This window comes from Stigmatopora nigra, chromosome 1 (genome assembly GCF_051989575.1).
Source record: "Stigmatopora nigra isolate UIUO_SnigA chromosome 1, RoL_Snig_1.1, whole genome shotgun sequence".
Lineage (NCBI taxonomy): Eukaryota > Metazoa > Chordata > Actinopteri > Syngnathiformes > Syngnathidae > Stigmatopora > Stigmatopora nigra.
Genome location: NC_135508.1, coordinates 2151860 through 2175901, shown reverse-complemented (window position 1 = coordinate 2175901; position 24042 = coordinate 2151860). Strand labels below are relative to the sequence as shown.

At 35.2% G+C, this 24042-nt stretch overlaps 1 protein-coding gene across 1 annotated transcript in view; it reads left to right on the top strand.

Annotated features, from left to right (window-relative positions):
* The window catches only part of LOC144196622 (plexin-A1-like), a 247589-nt gene that overhangs the window by 127668 nt on the left and 95879 nt on the right, over nt 1–24042 (top strand). The window contains exons 5-9 of the mRNA XM_077716977.1: nt 6734–6834; nt 8430–8553; nt 8681–8834; nt 10541–10640; nt 21539–21653. Of these exons, the coding sequence (XP_077573103.1) occupies nt 6734–6834; nt 8430–8553; nt 8681–8834; nt 10541–10640; nt 21539–21653 (594 nt within the window). The remainder of the gene's footprint in view (nt 1–6733; nt 6835–8429; nt 8554–8680; nt 8835–10540; nt 10641–21538; nt 21654–24042) is intronic.

The following is a 24042-nucleotide window of genomic DNA, read 5'->3' as shown; positions in this document are numbered from 1 at the left end:
TGCGCCTTATATATGGAAAAAACTGAAAACCAAAAACGAAAAACCACCACTGTCGGATATTAAAAAAACACAAACGCCTGAATTGAAACAATACTGTTAAATATGCAGATCCGCCATCTTAGTTTACAAAATCTTCCATCATTAGCTCCTCCCCCACTGCAAGATTTTATACAAAAAAATCCAAAACATCAACAATGGCTGGCTCTAGAGGTGACTGTAAAGTAGTGAGTGCTTCATACCTGGAAGTCAATAGCAATTGCCGTATTTTCACCACTAAAAGGCGCACTTAAAAGTCTTACATTTTCTCCAAAATAGACAGTGCGCCTTATAATACAGTGCACATTAGAAAATGACAAAAATTGGCGGTATAAACACGCATGAAGATGGTAGTGATGGTATATTTGTGTCTTCTGATTGGCTGGCCATCGATTCAAGGAGTCTGTAATTAGGTGGGATAGGCTTCAGCACCCTTATTGACCCTAGCGAGGCTAAAGCAGTTCAGAAAATGAAAAAAAAATTAGACCGTATGAACACGCATGAAGATGGTTGTGGTAGTTGTTTGTATCTTTGTACCTTCTGATTGGCTACCAGCCTACGAGACTATCTGGATTTTAGCCAAAACGATCTTGTTGAGATCGGTTTTCATAAATATTGGCGATTTTTTTAAAAAATGTCTTCGTACAAAAGTCGGTGTACGGCGTACATGATTTGAAATGGTAAAAAATATGTATAAAACATACAAGTTGACAGGTATAGTGTCTGGATGTGCGTTAAGTGTATAGCCAATCATCTTTTTTGGTCTCCTCCGACCTCCTCCTCCATTTTCAACCTACCCAACGTTGAATAATAGAAATGCCAAGTGATGAGAGCTCAAACATAAAAAATCCCATTTCCCAGCTTGACAGAGCAATTTACCTTTCCCCATATTCACTCGCTCACGTAATTAAAAGTGTTGGATTGGACCCAGAGGTCACTACCCCCCCCCCCCCCTTCCACGCCGTAAGATAACATAAGAAAAACTGCTTTGTGACAACTGTTAATTTTCTGTCTCAGTCTTAAATTGTTGTTATTGGACACTACCCATAAATTCCTATTTTTTATTCACTCATTTTCCGTACTACTTATCCTTTTTAATGGTCTATGCTGGAGCAAATCCCAGGTGACTACAGAGCACCAGGCGGGGGAGATACCCTGAATTGGTGGTCAGCCAATCACAGGGAACAATGAAATAAAGGAGAACCAATCAAAGTAGGGTGGATTCAATTAGCTAGCCTAGATAGCATGTATGTTTTGGGGATGTGGGAGGAAAAATCTTGCAGTGGGGGAGGAGCTATATGATGGAAGATGTTGTAAACTAAGATGGCATCTGCATATTTAACAGTATTGTTTCAGTTCAGGCGTTTGTGTTTTTTTTTTAATATCCGACAGTGGTGGTTTTTGGTTTTCGTTTTTTTCCATATTTAAGGCGCACTGTCTATTTTGGAGAAGATTTTAGACTTAAGTGCGCCTTATAGTGGTGAAAATCTGGTAATTGCTATTTACTTCCAGGTATGAAGCACTCACTACTTTACAGTCACCTCTAGAGCCAGCCATTGTTGATCTTTTGGATTTTTTTTGTATAAAATCTTGCAGTGGGGTAGGAGCTATATGATGGAAGATGTTGTAAACTAAGATGGCATCTGCATATTTAACAGTATTGTTTCAGTTCAGCCATTTGTGTTTTTTTTTTTATATCCTACAGTGGTGGTTTTTCCTTTTTGGTTTTCCGTTTTTTCCATATATAAGGCGCACTGTCTATTTTAGAGAAAATTGAAGACTTTTAAGTGCGCCTTATAGTCTTGAGAATACGGTAATTGCTATTGACTTCCAGGTATGAAGCACTCACTACTTTACAGTCACCTCTAGAGCCAGCTATTCTTGATGTTTTGGATTATTTTTGTATAAAATCTTGCTGTGGGGGAGGAGCTATATGACGGAAATTTTTGTAAACTAAGATGGCATCTGCATATTTAACAGTATTGTTTCAGTTTGGGCGTTTGTGTTTTTTTAATATCCGACAGTGGTGGTTTTTCGTTTTCTGTTTTTTTTTCCATATATAAGGCGCACTGGATTATAAGGCGCACTGTCTATTTTGGAGAAAATTTAAGACTTTTAAGTGCGCCTTATAGTCCTGAAAACACGGTAGTTTAAAAATAGATCCTAATTTATAATAAATCCACATTATATTTCCAGCTTCTATAGGGAATATACAGTCAACATTAACTCATTAACACAGAGGAAAAGGTCGTGGTTCTTTTCTTGTAAAACAGATTCACGAGATGACCTCTTGGCGGCTAATGATTTCACCTATTTCTCCGCGGGGATGCCTTGACAGTCACATAACGGGACGAAGATGCACCCTCGAGTCTATTGATTTGACGAGACTTCAGAAACACGACATGTGTAGTCATTCACAATATAAAAAAATGGTTAAGCCTGTCAAGGCATTTGAGAGGTTTCATATTTAATTCAGTCAGCATTAAGCGCACTGAGGGAAAATGGCACCCGTCACGTAATCATCTTTTTAGTGTTTTGTCGACGTTTGAAGTGGTTAAAAAGGCCAACAATGGCGGCTTTCATCAGAAATAACGAGTGAGAAGGATATTTTTCTTTAAGTAGCCTTGGCCCTTAAGGCTGATGTGCGTTTTAAGTTTTGATACTACAGTGGTACCTTGAGATACGAGCTTAGTTTGTTCCGGGACTGAGCTCGTATGTTGATTGTCTTGTAACTCAAACGAATGTTTCCCATTGAAATGAACTAAAAACTAATTAATATGTTTCAACCGTCTGAAAAAACACCCAAAACAGGATATTGGATTGGATAAAATTAAGATTTGTAGTAATCGCCATCTATTAACAAAGTTCAACATTTTTCATATTGTGACTATACCTCGAGATACAAGCTTAATACGTTCCGAGACTGAGCTCGTATGTCGATTTACTCGTAACTCAAATGAACGTTTCCCGTACAAATGAACTAAAAACAAATTCATTCGTTCAACCGTCTGAAAAAAACACCCAAAACACGATATTGGATTGAAAAAACATTTTTATTTGTTTTAATTCGTCATCTATTAACAAAGTAACAAATAACTAGTGGTTTTATACTAGTTAAATGTGTATAATAGTACTAAAATGTGTTTAATAGAACTAAAATGTGTATAATAGTACTAAAATGTGTTTCATCGTACTTAAGTGTGTTTAAGAGTACTAAAGTGTTTTTGATAGGACTAAAGTGTGTTTGATAGTACTAAAATTTGTTTGATAGTACTAAAATGTTTAATAGTACTAAAATGTGTTTGATAGTACTAAAATGTGTTTGATAGTACTAAAATATGTTTGATAGTACTAAAATGTGTTTGATAGTACGACAATGTGTTTCATAGTACTAAAATCTGTTTAATAGTACTAAAATTAGACACATTTTACAGATAGGAAAGAGAGACTTTTTGCACGGCAACACACCCGTAACATAACAAACAAATTTAAATGAACTTGGATTACGATGCATATACACTCAAAAATAAATTTAATCTAACCTTACACTAAACTTAATTGAAAATTTCTTTGAAATTTGGATACTTTTCTTCTCCCGGGTTGGCTCTATTGGCTCCGCCTCCACCCTGACTTTCAGATGCAACCTATCGAGCGTTGTTTGCTTTTGTATTCCCTTTAAAATATTCTGAAAATGATACACACAAATGTCCTCACAATAGGATAACGCACAGCCACTTGCCAACAAGAAGTAGTATATACTCATCTCATATTAGCGAACTAGCTCTTCCATTCGCACTGACTAACGAGAACAAAAAAACACAGAAAAATGCAAGGCTCCGCCCAGTGCTCATAGAGACATTACACGAGGGAGTATAGACAGTGGCCATGATGTTCTTATGAGCAGCCTCTCTTGTCCGCTATCTGCTCATATATCAAAATTTGTCTCGTATCTCAAGATAAATATCTGCCCCAAATTTTCCTCGTATCTCAAATTGCTCGTATGTCAGCCCACTCATATGTCGAGTTACCACTGTATGTTGTTTGAACATAGTTTTGCTTATGCACGTTGTTTGTCCTCAAGATTTAGCCGCCGTCGTCTTGATATATGTACGTAACCGATTCTTGATTAGCCGTCAACATGGAATGGGATAATAATGATGGAGAGATTCTGGCGTCACAAAATGGCTTGTTCTTCTTTGTCTACCTTCACCAAGGTTGTCTCTCTTTGCCCATGTCTACTTTTGATCAATGACTTCATTTGCTGTGTTTTTCGGGGTAACCGGACAAATACAAGAGTGATGAGAGTAGGACAAAAAGACAAATAGTCGGGTTGAATGGTAGAATTTAACCAACAGAAAACACAACAATTGAGGAAACTCATTTAGTTTGTTTATCATGCACTTTTAAAAACATATCTACACAGAAAAAGATTAGTTTTGGTTGTTTTCGTCATTTTGTTTTTTTGCTAAACCTCAGACTATTTGTATTATATTTTTTGAACGTAAATTCAAATGTATTAAATAATAATTTAAAAATAAAAGGAGAACACGTTGTGTCAAATACAGCCTCCTATTTATCATATTTTAGCATATTTTCCGGACTATAAGTCACACCTGGCAAAAAATAGAAAATTAAGACGAAAAAATGTCACACTGGTGTCAAGCTAGCTTCTAAGCTAGTTTCTCCAGCTAGCTCCCCCAGCTAGCTCCCCCAGCTAGCTGCCCCAGCTAGCTCCCCCAGCTAGCTGCCCCAGCTAACTCCCCCAGCTAGCTCCCCCAGCTAGCTCCTCCAGCTAGCTCCCCCAGCTAGCTCCCCCAGCTAGCTCCCCCAGCTAGCTCCCCCAGCTAGCTCCCCCAGCTAGCTCCCCCAGCTAGCTCCCCCAGCTAGCTCCCCCAGCTATCTCCCCCAGCTAGTTTCTAGCCCTAGCCATACCGTCTATCCACAATTTAAACCTCATTTTCTTTCTATTCCCGTCTTCTGCCATCCACAAATAAATATCTTTACTCTAGCAAATTAGGCCTGAGATTGAAATGCCACTTTTGATTCAAAAATGGTGGTTCATATTTACGCTAGGCTAACGCTTTCCTATCTTATTACATGCTATCTCAAAGACAATGAAAGAAGCATCTTATCGTCCACCAGCTAGTCGCTAAACCTATATATTCCATTTTTTTCTTTGTTACAGTGCTTTTATTCCCTTTTTTTGCAATGCTCTTTCCCCTTTTCTCTTTACTAACACGGTATTTTACCAGGCGGCAAGTAATGACAGTAATCAGGTGTTATTTGGTGTACTGAGTAAAGCTACATGTTGTTAATGGTTGTATTATAATAGTTATCAGCGGTGGGTCACTAGAAATCTGCTGTAAGCTATTGTTATTGTACAGAAAGATGCATTAGTAGCATTCAGTTGAGATATGTTTTTTCTGTTAAGGGTGGGAATGGATGTTATTTGGAATGATATGATACGGTATTTGAGAAAATGTAGCATTTTTTTGTAGGAAAAATGACAATTTTGCTTTGAATTCTTGTTGAGAATATTTTTTTTATTTCTTTAACAAAGGTCTAAACTTATTTTGTCCTGGTCTGTGCATTCAGATTTTTTTTCTGAACATGCTTTATCCTCAGTCACCGGGGGTGCTGGAGCCTATCCCAGCTGACCCTGAATCCGTTCAGAAAATGAATTTATTATTTCTCTGTTTATTTTTGTTGTGTTGACTATTTTTATTTATTACTTTTCATCTTATCTCATTTTCTGAACTGCTTTATCCTTAGTAGGGTCACCAGGGGTGCTGGAGCCCATCCCAGCTGACTTCGGTCACCCTGAATCAGTTCAGAAAATGAATTGATTATTTATCTGTTTGTTTTTTGTTGTGTTGACTATTTTATTTATTACTTCCCATCTTATCTAATTTTTTGAACCGGTTCATCCTCACAAGGATCGTGGGGGTGCTGGAGCCTATACCAGCTGACCCTGAATCGGTGGCCAGCCAATCGCAGGGCACGAGAAGACAAACAACCAATTATTATTAGCTAGGAGCAATTTAGAGCGTTCAACCTACTAGCCTAGCATGCATATTCTAAAACTGGAGTACCCAGATAAAACCCACACAGGCCAAGTGGAACCAAATGCAAACTCCACACTGGTGAACCAACCTAGATTTGAACCCAAGACCCCAGAACTTTAAGGCTAATGCTCTAAGCCTAGCATGCATATTTTGAAACCAGAGTACCCGGTTAAAACCCATACAGACCTGGACAAAACAATACACACTCCACACAGGTGGACAAACCTGGATTTGAACCCAGAATCCCAAAACTGTGAGGCTGACATGCTAACCACTCTCAACCGAGCCGACTATTTTTAAAAATCAAATAATTGCTCAAGATGGAACGAAAGATGAACTGAAGAAAACAAGTATAAAATACATTTTTTTTGGTCAACAACACAGGGTTTTAATCAACAAGGGTTTGTTTACATGAGTTAGCGACCGCAGTTTTTCCGCTTTAGCAAATACGCAGGGACAAGATCTAAGCAACTGCCCCCGCAAACATTTATCTCGGGTGGTCTCGGTGGACTTGTTCCTTTTAATCTTGGGGTTCAGTCACAGATTTGTGTTGGCTTGATACTTTTTAAGTCAAAAAGTTGTGATATTCCAACAAAAAATCTTTAACTATGTGTGTATTTTCTTCTTTGAAGGTGACACGAGTACCAGTGGAAAGTTGTGACCAGTACACATCCTGCAGTGCTTGTCTAGGGTCTGGAGACCCTCATTGTGGATGGTGTGTGCTTCATAACATGTAAGTATACATATACATCTATAATTGGTTTTAATGGATTTTTAGATATAATATTTTGATTTTTTTTGTTATAAATGGATTAAAAGAGCTGGATTAAAAGCCCTGAATATTCAGTTTTTTATAAATCTAAAAGGATGTTTATTTTAGCTTTTTTTAAATATATTTTTAGATTTTACAAAATGATTTTTGAACTAAAGACACAGAAAAAAATGATTAAAAAATGACAATTATTGATTTAAAAGGGTGAAAATCCGGGAATTTAATATACATATATACTCTTCATTTTAATTTGATCCTAAAACAGAAAGTCAACTTTGGACCATTTTATATATAATATTTAAAAGAACTGGATTAAAACAATGTTTATTTTAGCTTTTTTAAAATATATTTTTAGATTTTACAAAATGATTTTTGAACTTAAAACACAAAGAAAGATTAAAAAATGACAATTATTGATTTAATAGGGGGAAAATCTGCGATTTAATATCCATCTATACTCTATATTTTATTCCAAAACAGAGAGTCAACTTGATTTCCTGTGGGCCAGACCATTTTATATATAATATAGATATTATTTTTATAAATGCATTAAAAGAACTGCATTAAAAGCCCTGAATATTCAGTTTTTTATAGATCCAAAACAATGTTTATTTTAGCTTTTTTATACAAAATTATTTTTTGAACTAAAAACACAGAAAAATTGATTAAAAATATAATTTTTGATTTAAAAGGAGGAAAATCAGGGAATTTAATATACATCTATACTCTTGATTTTAATTTTATCCTAAAATAGAAAGTCAGCACTCATGATTGACTTTCCCGGGCCACACAAATTGATGCGGTGGGCCAGATTTGGCCCCCGGGCCGCCACTTTGACACCCATTACATGATATTTTGTATTTTCTTCATGAAATTGGTATAATTTAAGATTGCTTTTTACATTGCCAAACCTCAAAAATGAGATTTTGTTTTGAGTATAGAGAATTTTCGAATTTTGTGAGCCTTTTTTTTGAGTGACATTTACCAGAAAAACGTATAAAATACGGGAAAACTTATAAAATACAGGAAAACATATAAGTTGATAGGTGTCTAACTGCTAGACTGCTTGGAACAAATAGTCGTTTTATTTTTTTTTCAATCGTTAATAGGAATAAAAACACAATGTTTCGTTTTAGCTATCACATATCTGGCAACCTCGGCCAATTACTCAATTACACACAAAATAAAGCTCAATATTTTTGAATGATTTTTAAATAGCTTCACTTTTTTTCAATCATTAATAGGAATAAAAAAAAACAGCAAATCAAATTATCACTCCTGTTACGTTTTAGCTATCACATATCTGGCAACCTCGGCCAATAACTCCCCTTATTAATGATATCAATTCCCCTTATTAAGCGAAAAAAAACAACATACAAATGCAATGCGGCACACATTTACTCACATAAAGCACCTGGAATAGGCTCCAGCACCCCCCATGACCTTTGTGAGAGGACAAAATGGCGTCTGAAAGTTATTTCCGATCTTGAATTAACTGTTTTGAGTCCAAAATTAGCATTCGGTTCACAATAATTTATTTTTTTGTTCCTGCATAGATGTTCAAGAAAAAAGGACTGCGAACGTGCCGAGGAACCGCAACGTTTCACCACTAGGGGGGACCAGTGTGTCCGACTCACTGTTCAACCCGACACTGTTTCGGTTACTATGTCGGAAGTGCAGGTATGATGTTGTTACGTATTTTGGGTTTGCGAAAACGGCATAATTTCGTGAACGCTTGAACTTGGCTTTTGTTTGGGAAGATTTTGCAGAATTTAATATTTTTTACCCGAATATTTTCTCTTCACAGTTGGCACTTCAGACCCAGAATGTCCCCAGTCTGTCTGCCGGAGTAAATTGTTCCTTTGGAGACTTCGTAGAAACAGAAGGACGCATCTATGGTGGTCGGATTTTTTGTTTGTCCCCCTCGGCAAAAGAGGTGGCTCCTATCACGCAAAACCAAGGTATGATAATATCATATTCCATAATAAGGAATGAATAGATCAGTTGTAATACACTGCATCATGCTTCAACTTCAATTTTAATTCAATGTTGAGGAATAGGATCGCTAATAATTCAAACTACAGTGTTCCCTCGCTACTTCGCGGTTCAGCTACCGCGGACTCAGAGCTTCACGGATTTTTTTTTGGAAAAAAAAATACAAATATTACATTGAAAAAACATATTATACAGTTTTTTTTTGTTATATCATGAACTTTACTCTCTCTACCCGTATTCTATGTGGCGTACTGTATACAGGGGGGTAAAATTAAAAATAAAAATAAAAAAATAAAAAAAAAGTTTTTTGAATTAAATTCAAATTAAGCATTTTTGAAGGGGAATCCCTACTTCGCGGAAATTCACTTATCGCGGGTGGTCCCGGTCCCCATTAACCGCGATAACCGAGGGAACACTGTACAGTATTTTCTCATATATGTCATATTTTACGCCAAAAAATGATAAATGAATCAAGGGTACGGCTTATATGCGCATAAATTAGACTTGAAATGCCCCATTTTAACACATCCCAATAGTTTTTAAGGCTGATCATTAAAATATCAGCCTACCTGTGTAATGTTTATCTCATGCTATTATTGCACCCAGAAACTTGGTGGAAAATTGAATGCTACTGACACACTTCCTGGTTGTACTGGTCACATGACTTCCTTTTTGAATTTGTCTACGTGCAGGCAACACCCTTTCGGAATGTGCACTCCAGCAGAAATCTTTTAATTTCATACAAAATCTCAGAAATACCACCTGCAATGATTTTTCTTAATATTTTCCCTTCAAAGTAAGACATTTGTACTCTCTATTAAAACCATGAATATGAAAAAATGTGAATCAGGGGCGTCTTATACAAGAGAAATCGTAAAATTCAACGATTTTAAGGCATTTTAAGGGTTCGGCTTATACGTGGATGCGGCTTATATGCGAGAAAATACTGTAAAAGTACTTGATTTGGCGCAAGAATACTCTGAATGTCAAAATGTCACTCATTTTCTCACATATATGCTGTATTTTCCGCAAAAAAATGATAAATGAATCAAGGGTACGGCTTATATGCGCATAAATTAGACTTGAAATGCCCCATTTTAACACATCCCAATAGTTTTAAAGGCGGATCATTAAAATATCAGACCGCTATGGACACATTTACTGGTTTTACTGGTCACATGACTTCCTTTTTGAATTCGTCTACGTGGCGGCGACACCCTTTCGGAATGTCCAATCCAGCAGAAATCCTTTAATTTCATACAAAATCTCAGAAATACCATGTACGATGATTTTTATCAATATTTTCCCTTCACAGTAAGACATTTGTACTCTCTATTAAAACCATAAATATAAAAAAATGTGAATCAGGGGGCGTCTTATACGAGAGAAATCGTAAAATTCAACGATTTTAAGGCATTTTAAGGGTACGGCTTATACGTGGATGCGGCTTATATGCGAGAAAATACTGTAAAAGCTTATTGATTTGGCGCAAGAATGTGAAAATGTCAACCATAGAAAAGCGGACAGTGGTAGTTAACATTCTCAAATGTATTGACGTTAATGAAAAGCTTCATGAAACATTCTACATAAGCTTAGAAGAGGGCAAATGTCAAATGTAATGGAGGATTGTTGTCATAAAATGGATGAATATTTCTGCAAATCCTACTTGCAGGTGACCGTAGAGTCATAAAACTACATCTGAGGTCAAAGGAGACGGGGAAGACATTTGCCAATGTGGATTTTATCTTCTACAACTGCAGTGTTCACCGATCGTAAGTTGTTGTTTGATGTCTTAATGTGTGTGTGTGGGTTTTTATGAACATACTAATAATACCCAAAGGTTGAGGTTTCCGTATATGTATCATCAAATATACTCAACACAGTTCAGTTTCTAAGAAAATCAGCCTTATTCTACTTCAAATGACAAACACATACCTGGCAACGTATACTGTATTTTCACGACTATTAGGCGCACCCTCAATAAATGAGATTTTTCCATATATAAGACGCACTGTGTTATAAGGCGCACCGTCTATTTTGGAGAAAATGTAAGACTTTTAAGTGCGCCTTCTAGTGGTGAAAATACGGTAATTGCTATTGACTTCCAGGTATGAAGCACTCACTACTTTACAGTCACCTCTAGAGCCAGCCCTTGTTGATGTTTTGGATTTTTTTTGTATAAAATCTTGCAGTGGGGGAGGAGCTATATGATGGAAGATTTTGTAAACTAAGATGGCAACTGCATATTTAACAGTATTGTTTCAGTTCAGGCGTTTGTGTTTTTTTTTAATATCCGACAGTGGTGGTTTTTCATTTTTGGTTTTCTTATTTTTTTCCATATATAAGGCGCACTGAATTATAGGTTGCACTGTATTTATAAGGCGCACTGTCTATTTTGGAGAAAATGTAAGACTTTGAAGTGCGCCTTATAATGGTGAAAATACGGTAATTGCTATTGACTTCCGGGTATGAAGCACTCACTACTTTACAGTCACCTCTAGAGCCAGCCATTGTTGATGTTTTGGATTTTTTTGTATAAAATCTTGCAGTGTGGGAGGAGCTATATAATGGAAGATGTTGTAAACTAAGATGGCATCTGCATATTTAACAGTATTGTTTCACTTCAGGCGTTTGTTTCTTTAATATCCGACAGTGGTGGTTTTTCGTTTTTGGTTTTCAGTTTTTTCCATATATAAGGCGCACTGGATTATAAGACGCACTGTCTATTTTGGAGAAAATGTAAGACTTTTAAGTGTGCCTTATAGTGGTGAAAATATGGTAATTGCTATTGACTTCCAGGTATGAAGCACTCACTACTTTACAGTCACCTCTAGAGCCAGCCATTGTTGATGTTTTGGATTTTTTGGTATAAAATCTTGCAGTGGGGGGATGTTTTTTTTTGTTTAACAAAACTATTGATGTTAAATCTCCTTCAGTTAATGGATATTAATCCAAATGACATATTTTTAGGCATATTCAGGATAAAGTTATGAACAAAGGTGTACAATTTTAATACAGATTTACATAGACATAGGACATAGTACATAGTACATAGGACATTGGACTTTGGACTTTGGGCATTGGGCTTTGGACATTGGACATTGGACATTGGACATTGGATTTTGGACATTGGACATTGGACATTGGACATGGACATAGACATAGATGTGTATAAAAAATATGGAAAAACTGTATCTCCATATATATATTATTTTTTAAAGAAGAAAAACAGTTGGCAGAAATGTCATTGTTGAAAGACATTGGTCAAGTCCAATCTAATTCTTTACATAATTCAATAGAGCCCGCAATAATGGATCATGATTGCAAGTAAATACGAACGGCTCTGTGACCCCTGCTTATTCATTATTAGTATTCAGGTCATTTTTTCTTTTAAATCAATGAATTAATTACATTTCATGCAATGATAAGACTACTGATGGGTAGCAGTGATAAATCAATCCGTGCAAAGCTAAAAGATGTGCACTCAAGCATTCCTAACACGTACAAAGACTATAAATAGTACATACATATTTCAATGCCTTTATTGTACTTTTCGTTGTTTCCTGCAATGAAATATAAAATAAATAGTTTAATCTTTATCATATTTAGGCGTGTAACTATTCATTGATCTGGATGATACATATGGAGAGTGATTTTGGAAGTTGGGTTCGCAGTTCTGGGATCGAGGGTTCGATCCCAGGTGGGTCCTCAATGTGTGGAGTTTGAATGTTCTTCCAGGGTGTGTGTGGGTTTTCTCTGGGTAATCTTCCTCCCACATCCCTAAAAACATGCATGCTAGGCTAGCAGGTTTAACACTCTACGTTGCAGGTGTCAAAGTGGTGGCACGGGGGCCAAATCTGGCCCGTTGAATCATTTTGTGTGGCCCAGGAAAGTAAATGATGAGTGCCGACTTTCTGTTTTAGGATCAAATTAAATGAAGAGTATAGATGTATATTAAATTTACTGATTTTCCCCCTTTTAAATCAATAATTGTAATTTTTTAATCCATTTTTCTGTGTTTTTAGTTCAAAAATCATTTTGTAAAATCTAAAAAATAAATTTAAAAAAAGCTAAAATAAACATTGTTTTAGATCTCTAAAAAAAATGAATATTCAGGGTTTTTAATCCAGTTATTTTAATCCACTATAACAAAAAAATCTAAATTTGATGTATATTAAATTTCCTGATTTTCCCCCTTTTAAATCAATAATTGTAATTTTTAATCATCCTTCTGTATTTTTATTTTAAAAATCATTTCGTAAAATCGAAAAATATATTTACAAAAAACAACTAAAATGAACATTGTTTTAGATCTCTAAAAAAACTGAATATTCAGGGTTTTTAATCCAGTTCTTTTAATCCATTATAATAAAAAAAAAATCTAAATATGATGTATATTAAATTCCCTGATTTTCCCCCTTTTTAAATCAATAATTGTAATTTTTTAATCATTTTTTCTGTCTTTTTAGTTAAAAAATAATTTTGTAATATCGACAAATATATTTAAAAAACCCTAAAATAAAAATTGTTTTAAATCTTTAAAAAAAACTGAATATTCAGGGCTTTTAATCCATATAAAATAATCTTATATAATATCCTAAAAAAATAGAAAATTAAACAAACAGTAACACTTAAATGGTGCCTATAGTTTCCTTGGCTAACCCTTAAAACTGTTCTTGACCGATTTCCCTTTCCATTGTTTTATTTCGTGGCTTTTCCACGTTGCCTTTGTCTGATTGGTCCTCATCATCCTCGCAAAGCCTTCTCCATCCTCCCCAAGCTTTTCCCTTGTCATGTCCCACTCGCATTCCCCGTCTCATTAATCAAGTCTATTTGGTTGCCTGCACTTTGCTCTTGGCCTTGCATATATCTGCATAGTAATTTTCCGTTAATTTGCAGCATAATGGAGTGGGCTCGCTCGGTGAGGAGGCTCACCTGGGCCTCTTGTCTGGACTGAGCTTAATCCTAAATAAATTAATATTACATTTGCTTGTTGCAACCAATCCAAAAACCAATTTAAGGAACACATTCCCCCCTTTTTGAGACTGAGTGCTAATTCAGCATTATTAACCTACAGTGAATAGCATCTATAACATCTATAGCATCGATTAGCCTAGCATACATACTTTTGCTATGTGAGAGGAAACCAGAGTACCCAAAGAAAACCCAAACCAGCCCAGGAGCACATGCAAACTCCAAGCAATTAGCCTAGCATAAATGTTGTTGCCATGTGAGAGTACCCGGGGAAAACCCCCATACAAGCACATGCAAACTCCATACAGTGGCTAGGGGCAATTGAGCAATTAGCCTGCCTAGCATACATATTTTTGCAATGTGAGGGGAAAAAAGGAGTACCCGGAGAAAATCCAGACTAGCCCTGGCAGAACAAGCAATTAGCCTAGCATAAATGTTTTTGCCATGTGAGAGAAAACCGGAGTACCTGGAGAAAACCCACACAAACCCGGGAGCACATGCAAACTATACACATTGTCTAAGGGCAATATAGCAATTAGCCTAGCATACATGTTGTCTCCATGTGAGAGAAAACCAGAGTACCTGGAGAAAACCCACACAAACCCGGGAGCACATGCAAACTCCACACATTGTCGAAGGGCAATTTAGCAATTAGCCTAGCATACATGTTGTCTCCATGTGAGAGAAAACCGGAGTACCTGGAGAAAACCCACACAAGCCCAGGAGCAAATGCAAACTCCCAACATTGACTTGGGGCAATTTAGCAATTAGCCTAGCATACATGTGTGTTTGCGATGTGAGAGAAAAACGGAGTACCCAGAGAAAACCCATACAAGCCTGGGAGCACATGCAAACTATACACAGTGGCTAGTGACAATTTAGTAATTAGCCTAGCATTCATGTTGTTGCAATGTGAGTGTAAACCGGAGTACCCAGAGAAAACCCACACAAGCCCAGGGAGAACAAGCAAACAGCACACAGTGGCTAAGAGCAATTTAGCAATTAGCCTAGCATCCATGTTGTTGCCATGTGAGAGGAAACTAGAGTACCCGGAGAAAACCCACACAAGCCTGAGAGAACATGCAGACTACACACAGTGGCTGAGGGCAATTCAGCAATTAGCCTAGCATGCATGTTTTTGGGATGTGAGAGGAAAATTTGAGTACCCAGAGAAAACCCCCACACAAGCACATACAAACACCACACAGTGACTAGCGACAATTTAGCAATTAGCCTAGCGCACATATTTATGCAATGTGAGAGGAAACCGGAGTACCCGGAGAAAACCCAAACAAGCCCAGAAAGAACAAGCAAACACTACACAGTGGCTAGGGGCAATTTAGCAATTAGCCTAGCATACATGTTTTTGCAATGTGTGTGGAAACCGGAGTACCCGGAGAAAACCCACACAATCTCAGCATCACATGCAAACTCAACACAATAACTAGCACCAATTTAGCAATCAGCCTAGCATACATGTTAACATGTGAAAAGAAACCAGAGTACCCATAGAAAACCCCCACACAAGCACATACAAACTCCAAACTGTAACTAGCAACAATTTAGCAATTAGCCTAGCATAGACATTTTTATAATGTGAGAGCAAACCAGACCACCCTGACAAAAATCTACACAGACACAAGGAACAACAACACAAAGGCAATCTAACAATTAGCCTAGCATACACGTTATTCCAAGCAAACTCCACACAGTGACACCCCACCCTGGGATCAAACCCTCGACCCCAGAACTGCAACCCACCCCCAGCCATTCCGCTATAACCTCAAAATATATATTCCCCACTGCCAGCCACTCCCCTTCCCCCCTTAGTATCAGCTTGCTGCTTTTAATCTTTGACCTAGCCCGTAGGAAGCCTGGCACTGGGGCCGCCACGCTCAGTGGTAGATAATGGAGTCCTCCCCCCTTTGGGCATGTTGGAGGATGAGAGCGTACTGGCTTACTAACGCCGACGCACAACAGCTGACGCGCAACGTGCAACAGGCTGGGAGCCCGGGGCAAGTAACGTGACGGACTCAAACGCGGAACCACAGCGTGTGATGCAGCTTATTGTACACAAAACAGGTGCGCACTCAGTTAGAAAAGCTACAAGGAGACAGAAGGCACAAAATGACCCTGCTGGCTATTTACACAATCTTTTTACATTATTAGACATTTGTATTAACAAGAGGCCTTGGATAATTTTGTATGAGGGAGGAGGAATATTGTGCGGTTTAAAATGAGGGGGAAGGGATTTTATATATTTTATATACCGTATTTTCACGACTATAAGGCACACCGCATTATAAGGTGCACCCTCAATGAATGACATTTTTTCATATATAAGGCGCACTGTATTATAAGGCGCACTGTATTATAAGGCGCATTGTATTATAAGGCGCACTGTATTATAAGGCACACTGTATTATAAGGCGCACTGTCTATTTTGGAGAAAATGTAAGACTTTTAAGTGTGCCTCATCGTTGTGAAAATACGGTAAATGCTATTGACTTCCAGGTATAAAGCACTCACTACTTCACAGTCACCTCTAGAGCCTGCCATTGTTGATGTTTTGGATTTTTTTGTATAAAATCTTGCAGTGGGGGAGGAGCTATATGATGGAAGATTTTGTAAAGTAAGATGGCATCTGCATATTTAACAGTATTGTCCAATTTCAGCCATTTGTGTTTTTTTAATATCCAACAGTGGTGTTTTTTTTGTTTTCTGTTTTTTTCCATATATAAGGCGCACTGGATTATAAGGCGCACTGTCTATTTTGGAGAAAATGTAAGACTTTTAAGTGCGCCTTATAGTCGTGAAAATACGGTAATTGCTGTTGACTTCCAGGTATGAAGCACTCACTACTTTGCAGTCACCTCTAGAGCCAGCCATTGTTGATGTTTTGTATTTTTTGTATAAAATCTTGCAGTGGGGGAAGAGCTATATGATGGAATATTTTGTAAACCAAGAGGGCATCTGCATATTTAGCAGTCTTGTTTCAGTTCAGGCGTTTGTGTTTTTTTAATATCCGACAGTGGTGGTTTTTCGTTTTCTGTTTTTTCCATATATAAGGCACACTGGATTATAAGGCGCACTGTCTTTTGGAGAAAATTTAAGACTTTTAAGTGTGCCTTATAGTCGTGAAAATACGGTACATATATAAATAATTGGGGAAATGAAATGCATAATAAATGTTTTTTTTTTGTATTTTGTTAGGTTATTTAATTAGATTTGAAGGCTTTTGTGGGTTTTTTGTTGCGATTGGGTCAGGTTTTAAACTCTGTAGTTACAAAAGCTTTTGAATCAATTCCACTTCAATTTCCAATAAGTGTGACCTGGCGTAATTAAACTGGGGTTTGAGACCGTAGTATTGGTAGCGGCTTTTTGGACTTCACTGTGTCGAGATGCAATAAAATCTTATAATGAGTCTTATTCCCTAGATGAGAAGGTTCTCATTTGTTCGATGTAGCTGAAGAGGGCTAATGGCTAACTGCACCATTTTATGAGGGACTTGGTGTATGTCACAGGTGTCCAAGTGGTGGCCCGTTGGCCAAATCTGGTCCGCCACATCATTTTGTGTGGCCCGGGAATGTCAATCATGACTGCTGACTTTCTGTTTTAGGATCAAATTAAAATGAAGAGTATAGATCAGACATGGGCAAACTACGGCCTGCGGGCCACATCCGGCCCGCCAGGCTTTTTAATCCGGCCCGACGTTCTCCAATTTTTTTAAAAAAAATTTTTATTTATTTATTTTCTTTCACGCGGAAGCCTGTGGCAGTAGTTGTGTCCACTCTTATTTGTTTTTCGTGTTTTACAGCCCCTCTATCTTTTTTAAAATTACATTTTAATATTTCTTAATACATTCCTTTTTACTTGACTTTGTACTTTATTCTTTTGACTTTAATGATGAGTGATGAGTATGGTAATACTTTAGTCCTATTTTTATGTTTCATATGTACTGTTAACGGATTGCGGCTTTTATGTTTTAATGATTTGATGATTTTAATGATTGATGCTGTTTATTCTGTCTAATCACCCTCTTGCTACCTGCCACAATGTAATTTCCCGAATATGGGATGAATAAAGTTATCCAATCCAATCCAATCCAATCTTGTGCTGACCCCGCCCATATGTCAATTTTTTAAAGTCAATGTGGCCCCCGGGCCCAAACGTTTGCCCACCCCCGGTATAAATGTATATTAAATTTCCTGATTTTTTTCCTTTTAAATCAATAATTGTCATTTTTTAATCATTTTTTTGTGTTTTTAGCTCATTTGGCAAAATCTAAAAATATACAATAATATTTTCTGTTTTCCACTTTAATATGGAACATAATTAAAGAAAACTGTAGACAGCCTAATGCAGGGGTGGACAAACTTTTGGGCACGGGGGCGCGAGATTGACTTTAAGAATGTTAACAGATGGGCGGGGTCAGCACAAGATACAATACATATAAAAAAGTGCATCCGTTAACAGTACATATGAAACATCAACATAAAAAAGGGACTCAAGTATTCACATACTCATCACTCATCATTCAAGTAAAAAGTATAAAGTACAAAGTCAAGTCAAAAGGAATGTATTAAGAAATATTAAAATGTAATTTAAAAAAAGATAGAGGGACGGTAAAACACCAAAAACAAATAAGATTGGACAGAACTACTGCCACTGGCTTCCCCGTGATGGCGCCATCTTGGGGCAGAAAAAATATATATTTGGACAACGTCAGCGGGCCGGATTAAAAAGCCTAGCGGCCCGGATATGGCCCGCAGACCGTACTTTGCCCACATCTTGGCCTAATATGTTATATAACATTTTTCCCATTCATTACACTTATTTTCAAACCAATTTAAGTGTAAAAATCCCATCCCCATGCCTCTCTTAATACATAACTGTACTAACCAATTCAAAATATTTGTATTATTGATTCTCTTCCAGCTAAAAAATGAGCTCCGACAAGATTGAAAATGTGTTTGACTTCACTCTGGAGCTAGGCCTTGTTAAATAGTGAGGCGAGGGTGCCGTGAATGTGTTTGTGTGTGTGTTGAGGGAGTTGTTATTGACTCAAGTGCAGCAGTACACTTATCCAGGCCAGTTGTCCAAAGCATTGACGAGTGGACTGTAACACTCCAATATTCAACTGACCCAAAGGAATTGCACTATGTCAATGCAGGTGACACATTGTGCATCTAAGTGAGTCTTATTTTGTGTATATTTGTGTAGTTTAAACACAAGTACCACCCCCCAATACACACACACGGATTCGTAAAGAAAATCGATAAACCTCAGGGTTAATAGTGAGGATCTTCTGACTGACTAACTCTACTAACAAACACCCGAAATGTTAGCATAACGTTGTAAGTACCATCCCATTCACTCACTCAATGGTAAAGTTTTACTGTTGATTGTGTATTTTATGTGGTAGTCAAATAAGGAGTATTTGTGTTCGATTTCTGGGAGACAATTCTAGAAAATAGGTGGCAAAGTGGTGGACGGGGGGCCAAATCTGGTCCGTCGGATGATTTTGTGGGGTCCGGGGAAGTAAATCGTGAGTGCTGATTTTATGTTTTAGGATTAGATTAAAATGAAGTATAGATGTATATTAAATTTTCTGATTTTTTTCCCCCTTTTAAATCAATTATTGTAATTTTTTTAATCATTTTTTTCTGTGTTTTTAGTTCAAAAAATCATTTTGTAAAATCTAAAAATGTATATAAAAAAGCTAGAGTAAATATTGTTTTAGATCTAAAAAAAACAGAATACTCAGGGCTTTTAATCGAGTTCTTTTAATCCATTTATTAAAAAAAATCAAAATATTATATCTCTGATTTTAGAATCAAAATAAAATGAAGAGTATAGATGTATATTGAACTTCCTGATTTCCCCTTTTTAAATCAATAATTGTATATTTTTTAATCATTTTATTCTGTTTTTAGTTCAAAAATCATTTAGTAAAATCTAAAAATATATTTAAAAAAAGCTAAAATAAACATTGTTTTAGATCTATAAAAACTAAATATTCAGGTTTTTTAATCAATTTATAAAAATAAAAAAAAATCTAAATATTATATCTAAAATGGTCCAACCCACATGAAATCGAGTTGACGTTCACTCTTGCTCTAAAATTAGAGAAAGTCCGTATTTTATTATGACAGTTAATGAAGAAACAACATTTAATTGTTCCGGGGGAAAAATACAACCCAAAAGAATTAGTTTGCATGTAAAGGATTTGTCTCGAATGGCTTGTTTTCATCAAGGAATCAATTTTGGAATGTGTTAATATACACTTTGCGTATTGATTTTGTAAAGAAGACAAAAAGCATTATGAGGAAAAAGAAGCTTATCTTGGCTTGCCAGCTTATTGCACTTAAAGCCTCCAGAAATGGAACATAAGGAGAGAAGAGTGGATTTTTCTGTTTAGTTTTTTTTTTTTTTTCAACTCTGTGATGTTTTCGTCCTTCGTTCGGGTCGTGCTGACAGTTTTGATAAAGTCCTAAAACTCAAGGCCACACTTACACTTGACATTTAAATGTGGTAACTACCATATTAGAAAAATATTTGAAGTACATAAACCTTTAAGTTATTTTTTTAAATCAAATAATTGGTCTGAAAAGGAGTATTTGCGCTGTATTCCCTATTAAAACTGAAAGTAGTACTAATTAGTAGTGTTTTTCACTATAATGCTCATGTTTTACTGTTAAAAAATATGTATGATAATAATGATTAGAATAATGAGAATAATGAGAATAATGTGAATAATGAGAATAATGAGAATGATGAGAGTATTCTTTGTAATAGTACTATTCATAATAGTAATATTTATAAAAGTAATAGTTATATTGTCATAGTAATAGTAATATTCGTAAAAGTAATAGTAATATTCGTAAAAGTAATATTCGTTAAAGTACTAGTAAAATCCGTAATAGTAATATTTGTAATAGGGTTATTCATCAAAGTATTAGTAATATTCATCAAAGTAATAGTAAAATTTATAAAAGTAATAGTAGTATTTGTAAAAGTAATAGTAATGTTTGTAAAAGTAATAGTAATATTTGTAAAAGTAATACTAATATTCATAAAAGTAATAGAAATATTTGTAATAGTAATATTTGTAAAAGTAATAGTAATATTTGTAAAAGTAATACTAATATTCATAAAAGTAATAGTGATATTTGTAAAAGTAATAGTAATATTCATAAAAGTAATAGAAATATTTGTAATAGTATTATTTGTAAAAGTAATTGTAATATTCGTAAAATAGTACAATTCGTAAAAGTAATAGTAATATTTGTAAAAGTAGTAGGAATATTCGTAAAAGTAATAGTAATATTCGTAAAAGTAATAGTAATATTTGAAAAGTAATAGTAATATTCATAATAGCAATAATAATAATTGAATAGAATTTTGGTAGTTGTTATTATTACCGTATTTATTCAAGTATATTAAAAAGGGGGCCTGCAAGTGAAAGCTCAGAAATATACATATTAGTATCATATTTATCGACTGATTATTGTGTCAGGAATGACTATATATGTATACTATTCCACATATTTACTGGGAATCAGGTCATCACTCATTGTATATGCTTGCGTGTTGATATTATTTAATGCAAGAACTTATCTAATGGAATCTGTTGTTGTTTCCTACATATTAATTCACCTTATCATAAATCACCACATTTTTTGTTTCCTGGCAGGTGTCTTTCCTGTGTGGATGGAAAATTTCCTTGTCACTGGTGCAAATACCGCCACATGTGTACCCAGGATGCCAGCGACTGCTCCTTCCAGGAGGGCCGGGTCAACACTTCAGAGGTAGGTTGCCATCTACTTCTATTTGTATGTTTTTTGGGGAAAATAACTACAAAATTGGATGGTGGTGATGTATATGCAAAACAATGGTTAAAAAATGGGCGTGTTAGAAGTTCCAGATGCAGGTTGAAGTCCGAATTTGTATTTTTGGTGGGTAGGTCCAAACAAATTCCAGTTTTTGCTTGGATTGTTGACGTATTAGCAGTTAAAGTTTTTATTACATTTGAGCCAATGGCATTGGATTGGAGCTGTTTTAGGATCAAATTCAAATGAAGAGTATAGATGTATATTGAATTTCCTGATTTTTTTTTCCCCCTTTTAAATCAATAATTGTAATTTTTTAATCAATTTTTTTCTGTATTTTTAGTCCAAAAATCATTGTGTGAAATCTAAAAATATATTTAAAAAAAGCTAAAATAAACATTGTTTTCCATCTATAAAAAACTGAATATTCAGGTTTTGTAATCCAGTTCTTTTAATCAATTTATTAAAATAAATATCTAAATATTATATCTAAAATGAGCCGGCCCTTAAAATGAAGAGTATAGATGTATATTGAATTTCCTGATTTTCCCCATTTTAAACCAATAATTGTAATTTTTTAATCAATTTTTTACTGTGTTTTTAGTTCAAAAATCATTTTGTAAAATCAAAAAATATATTTAAAAAAAGCTAAAATAAACATTGTTTTAGATCTATAAAAACTGGATATCGCAGGGCTTTTAATCCAGTTCTTTTAATCCATTTATAAAAAAAATAAAATCTTTGTGTTTTAGGATCAAAATAAAATGATAATTTTAGATGCATATCAAATTTCCTCATTTTCCCCCTTTTAAATCAATAATTGCAATTTTTTAATCATTTTTTTCTGTGTTTTTAGTTCAAAAAACATTTTGTAAAATCTAAAAATATATTTTAAAAAAAGCTAAAATAAACATTGTTTTCTATCTATAAAAAAAATGAATATTCAGGGCTTTTAATCCAGTTCTTTTAATCCATTTCCCAAAAAAATATCTAAATATTATATCTAAAATGGTCTGGCCCTTGAAATGAAGAGTATGGATGTATATTAAATTTCCTGATTTTCCCCCTTTTAAATCAATTATAGCAAATTTTTAATCATTTTTTTAGTTCAAAAATAATTTTGTAAAATCTAAAAATATATTTAAAAAAACTAAAATAAACATTGTTTTAGATCTATTAAAAACTGAATATTCAGGGCTTTTAATCCAGTTCTTTTAATCCATTTATTAACTAAAATGGTCCGACCCTTAAAATGAAGAGTATAGATGTATATTATATTTCCTAATTTTCCCCCTTTTAAATCAATAATTGCAATTTTTTAATCATTTTTTTCTGTATTTTTAGTCCAAAAATCCTTTAATAAAATCACAAAATATATTTAAAAAAAACTCAAATAAACATTGTTTTAGATCTATAAAAAAACTAAATATACAGGGCTTTTAATCCAGTTCTTTTAACCCATTTACTTAAAAAAATCTAAACATTATATCTAAAATACTCCTCCCATAGACAATATGTGCATCCACTACACATAACTTACCTATTCACCATTAGTAGTCAAATACCACCCTAATTGAAGCCATACCAAACTGCATCCCTCCCCCTAAGGCATTTATCGATGTTTTCCAAGCCTGTCATCAAAATACACCTATCCCTCCATGCCTTAGGAAATTAGTACTTACACCCGCGCTACCCTGACACATGCGTTTTCCCCTTTAAATATAATTCTAGCCTGTCTCCAACAGATCTCTAAATGTATATAAATTCCCAGTGTTTTGACAGCCGATAAAGACCAAAGCGCACGAGAGGCGACCAGGCAGAAAATTGCTAGTTGGAGAAACATTCGGAGGGCATCCCATCAACAACAAATGTGCATAAACACAAACAGCAAGAGAAACAAACGCCAGCAGGACCAAATGTACACAGAAAACAAACAAATTGTCTTTGCTTCACTGATCCCCAACATTTAGCGGGTAGTACCGACTAGAGCCCCGAGGGTTGTTTCCTATGACTAAGTTCCCATTGTAGGCATATTAGCGCAACAGGAAATTTCTATCAACAACAAACAACAGTCACATATAACAGTCATATATTATATAATAATAAAAATGAGGATAATGAGAATAATTAGAATAATGAGAATAATGAGACTAATGAGAGTATTGAGAAAATGAGAAAAATGAGAAAAATGAGAAAAATGAGAAAAATGAGAAAAATGAGGAAAAATGAGAAAAATGAGAAAAATGAGAAAAATGAGAAAAATGAGAAAAATGAAAAAAATGAGAAAAATGAGAAAAATGAGAAAAATGAGAAAAATGAGAATAATGAGACTAATGAGACTGAGAGTATTGAGAAAATGAGAAAAATG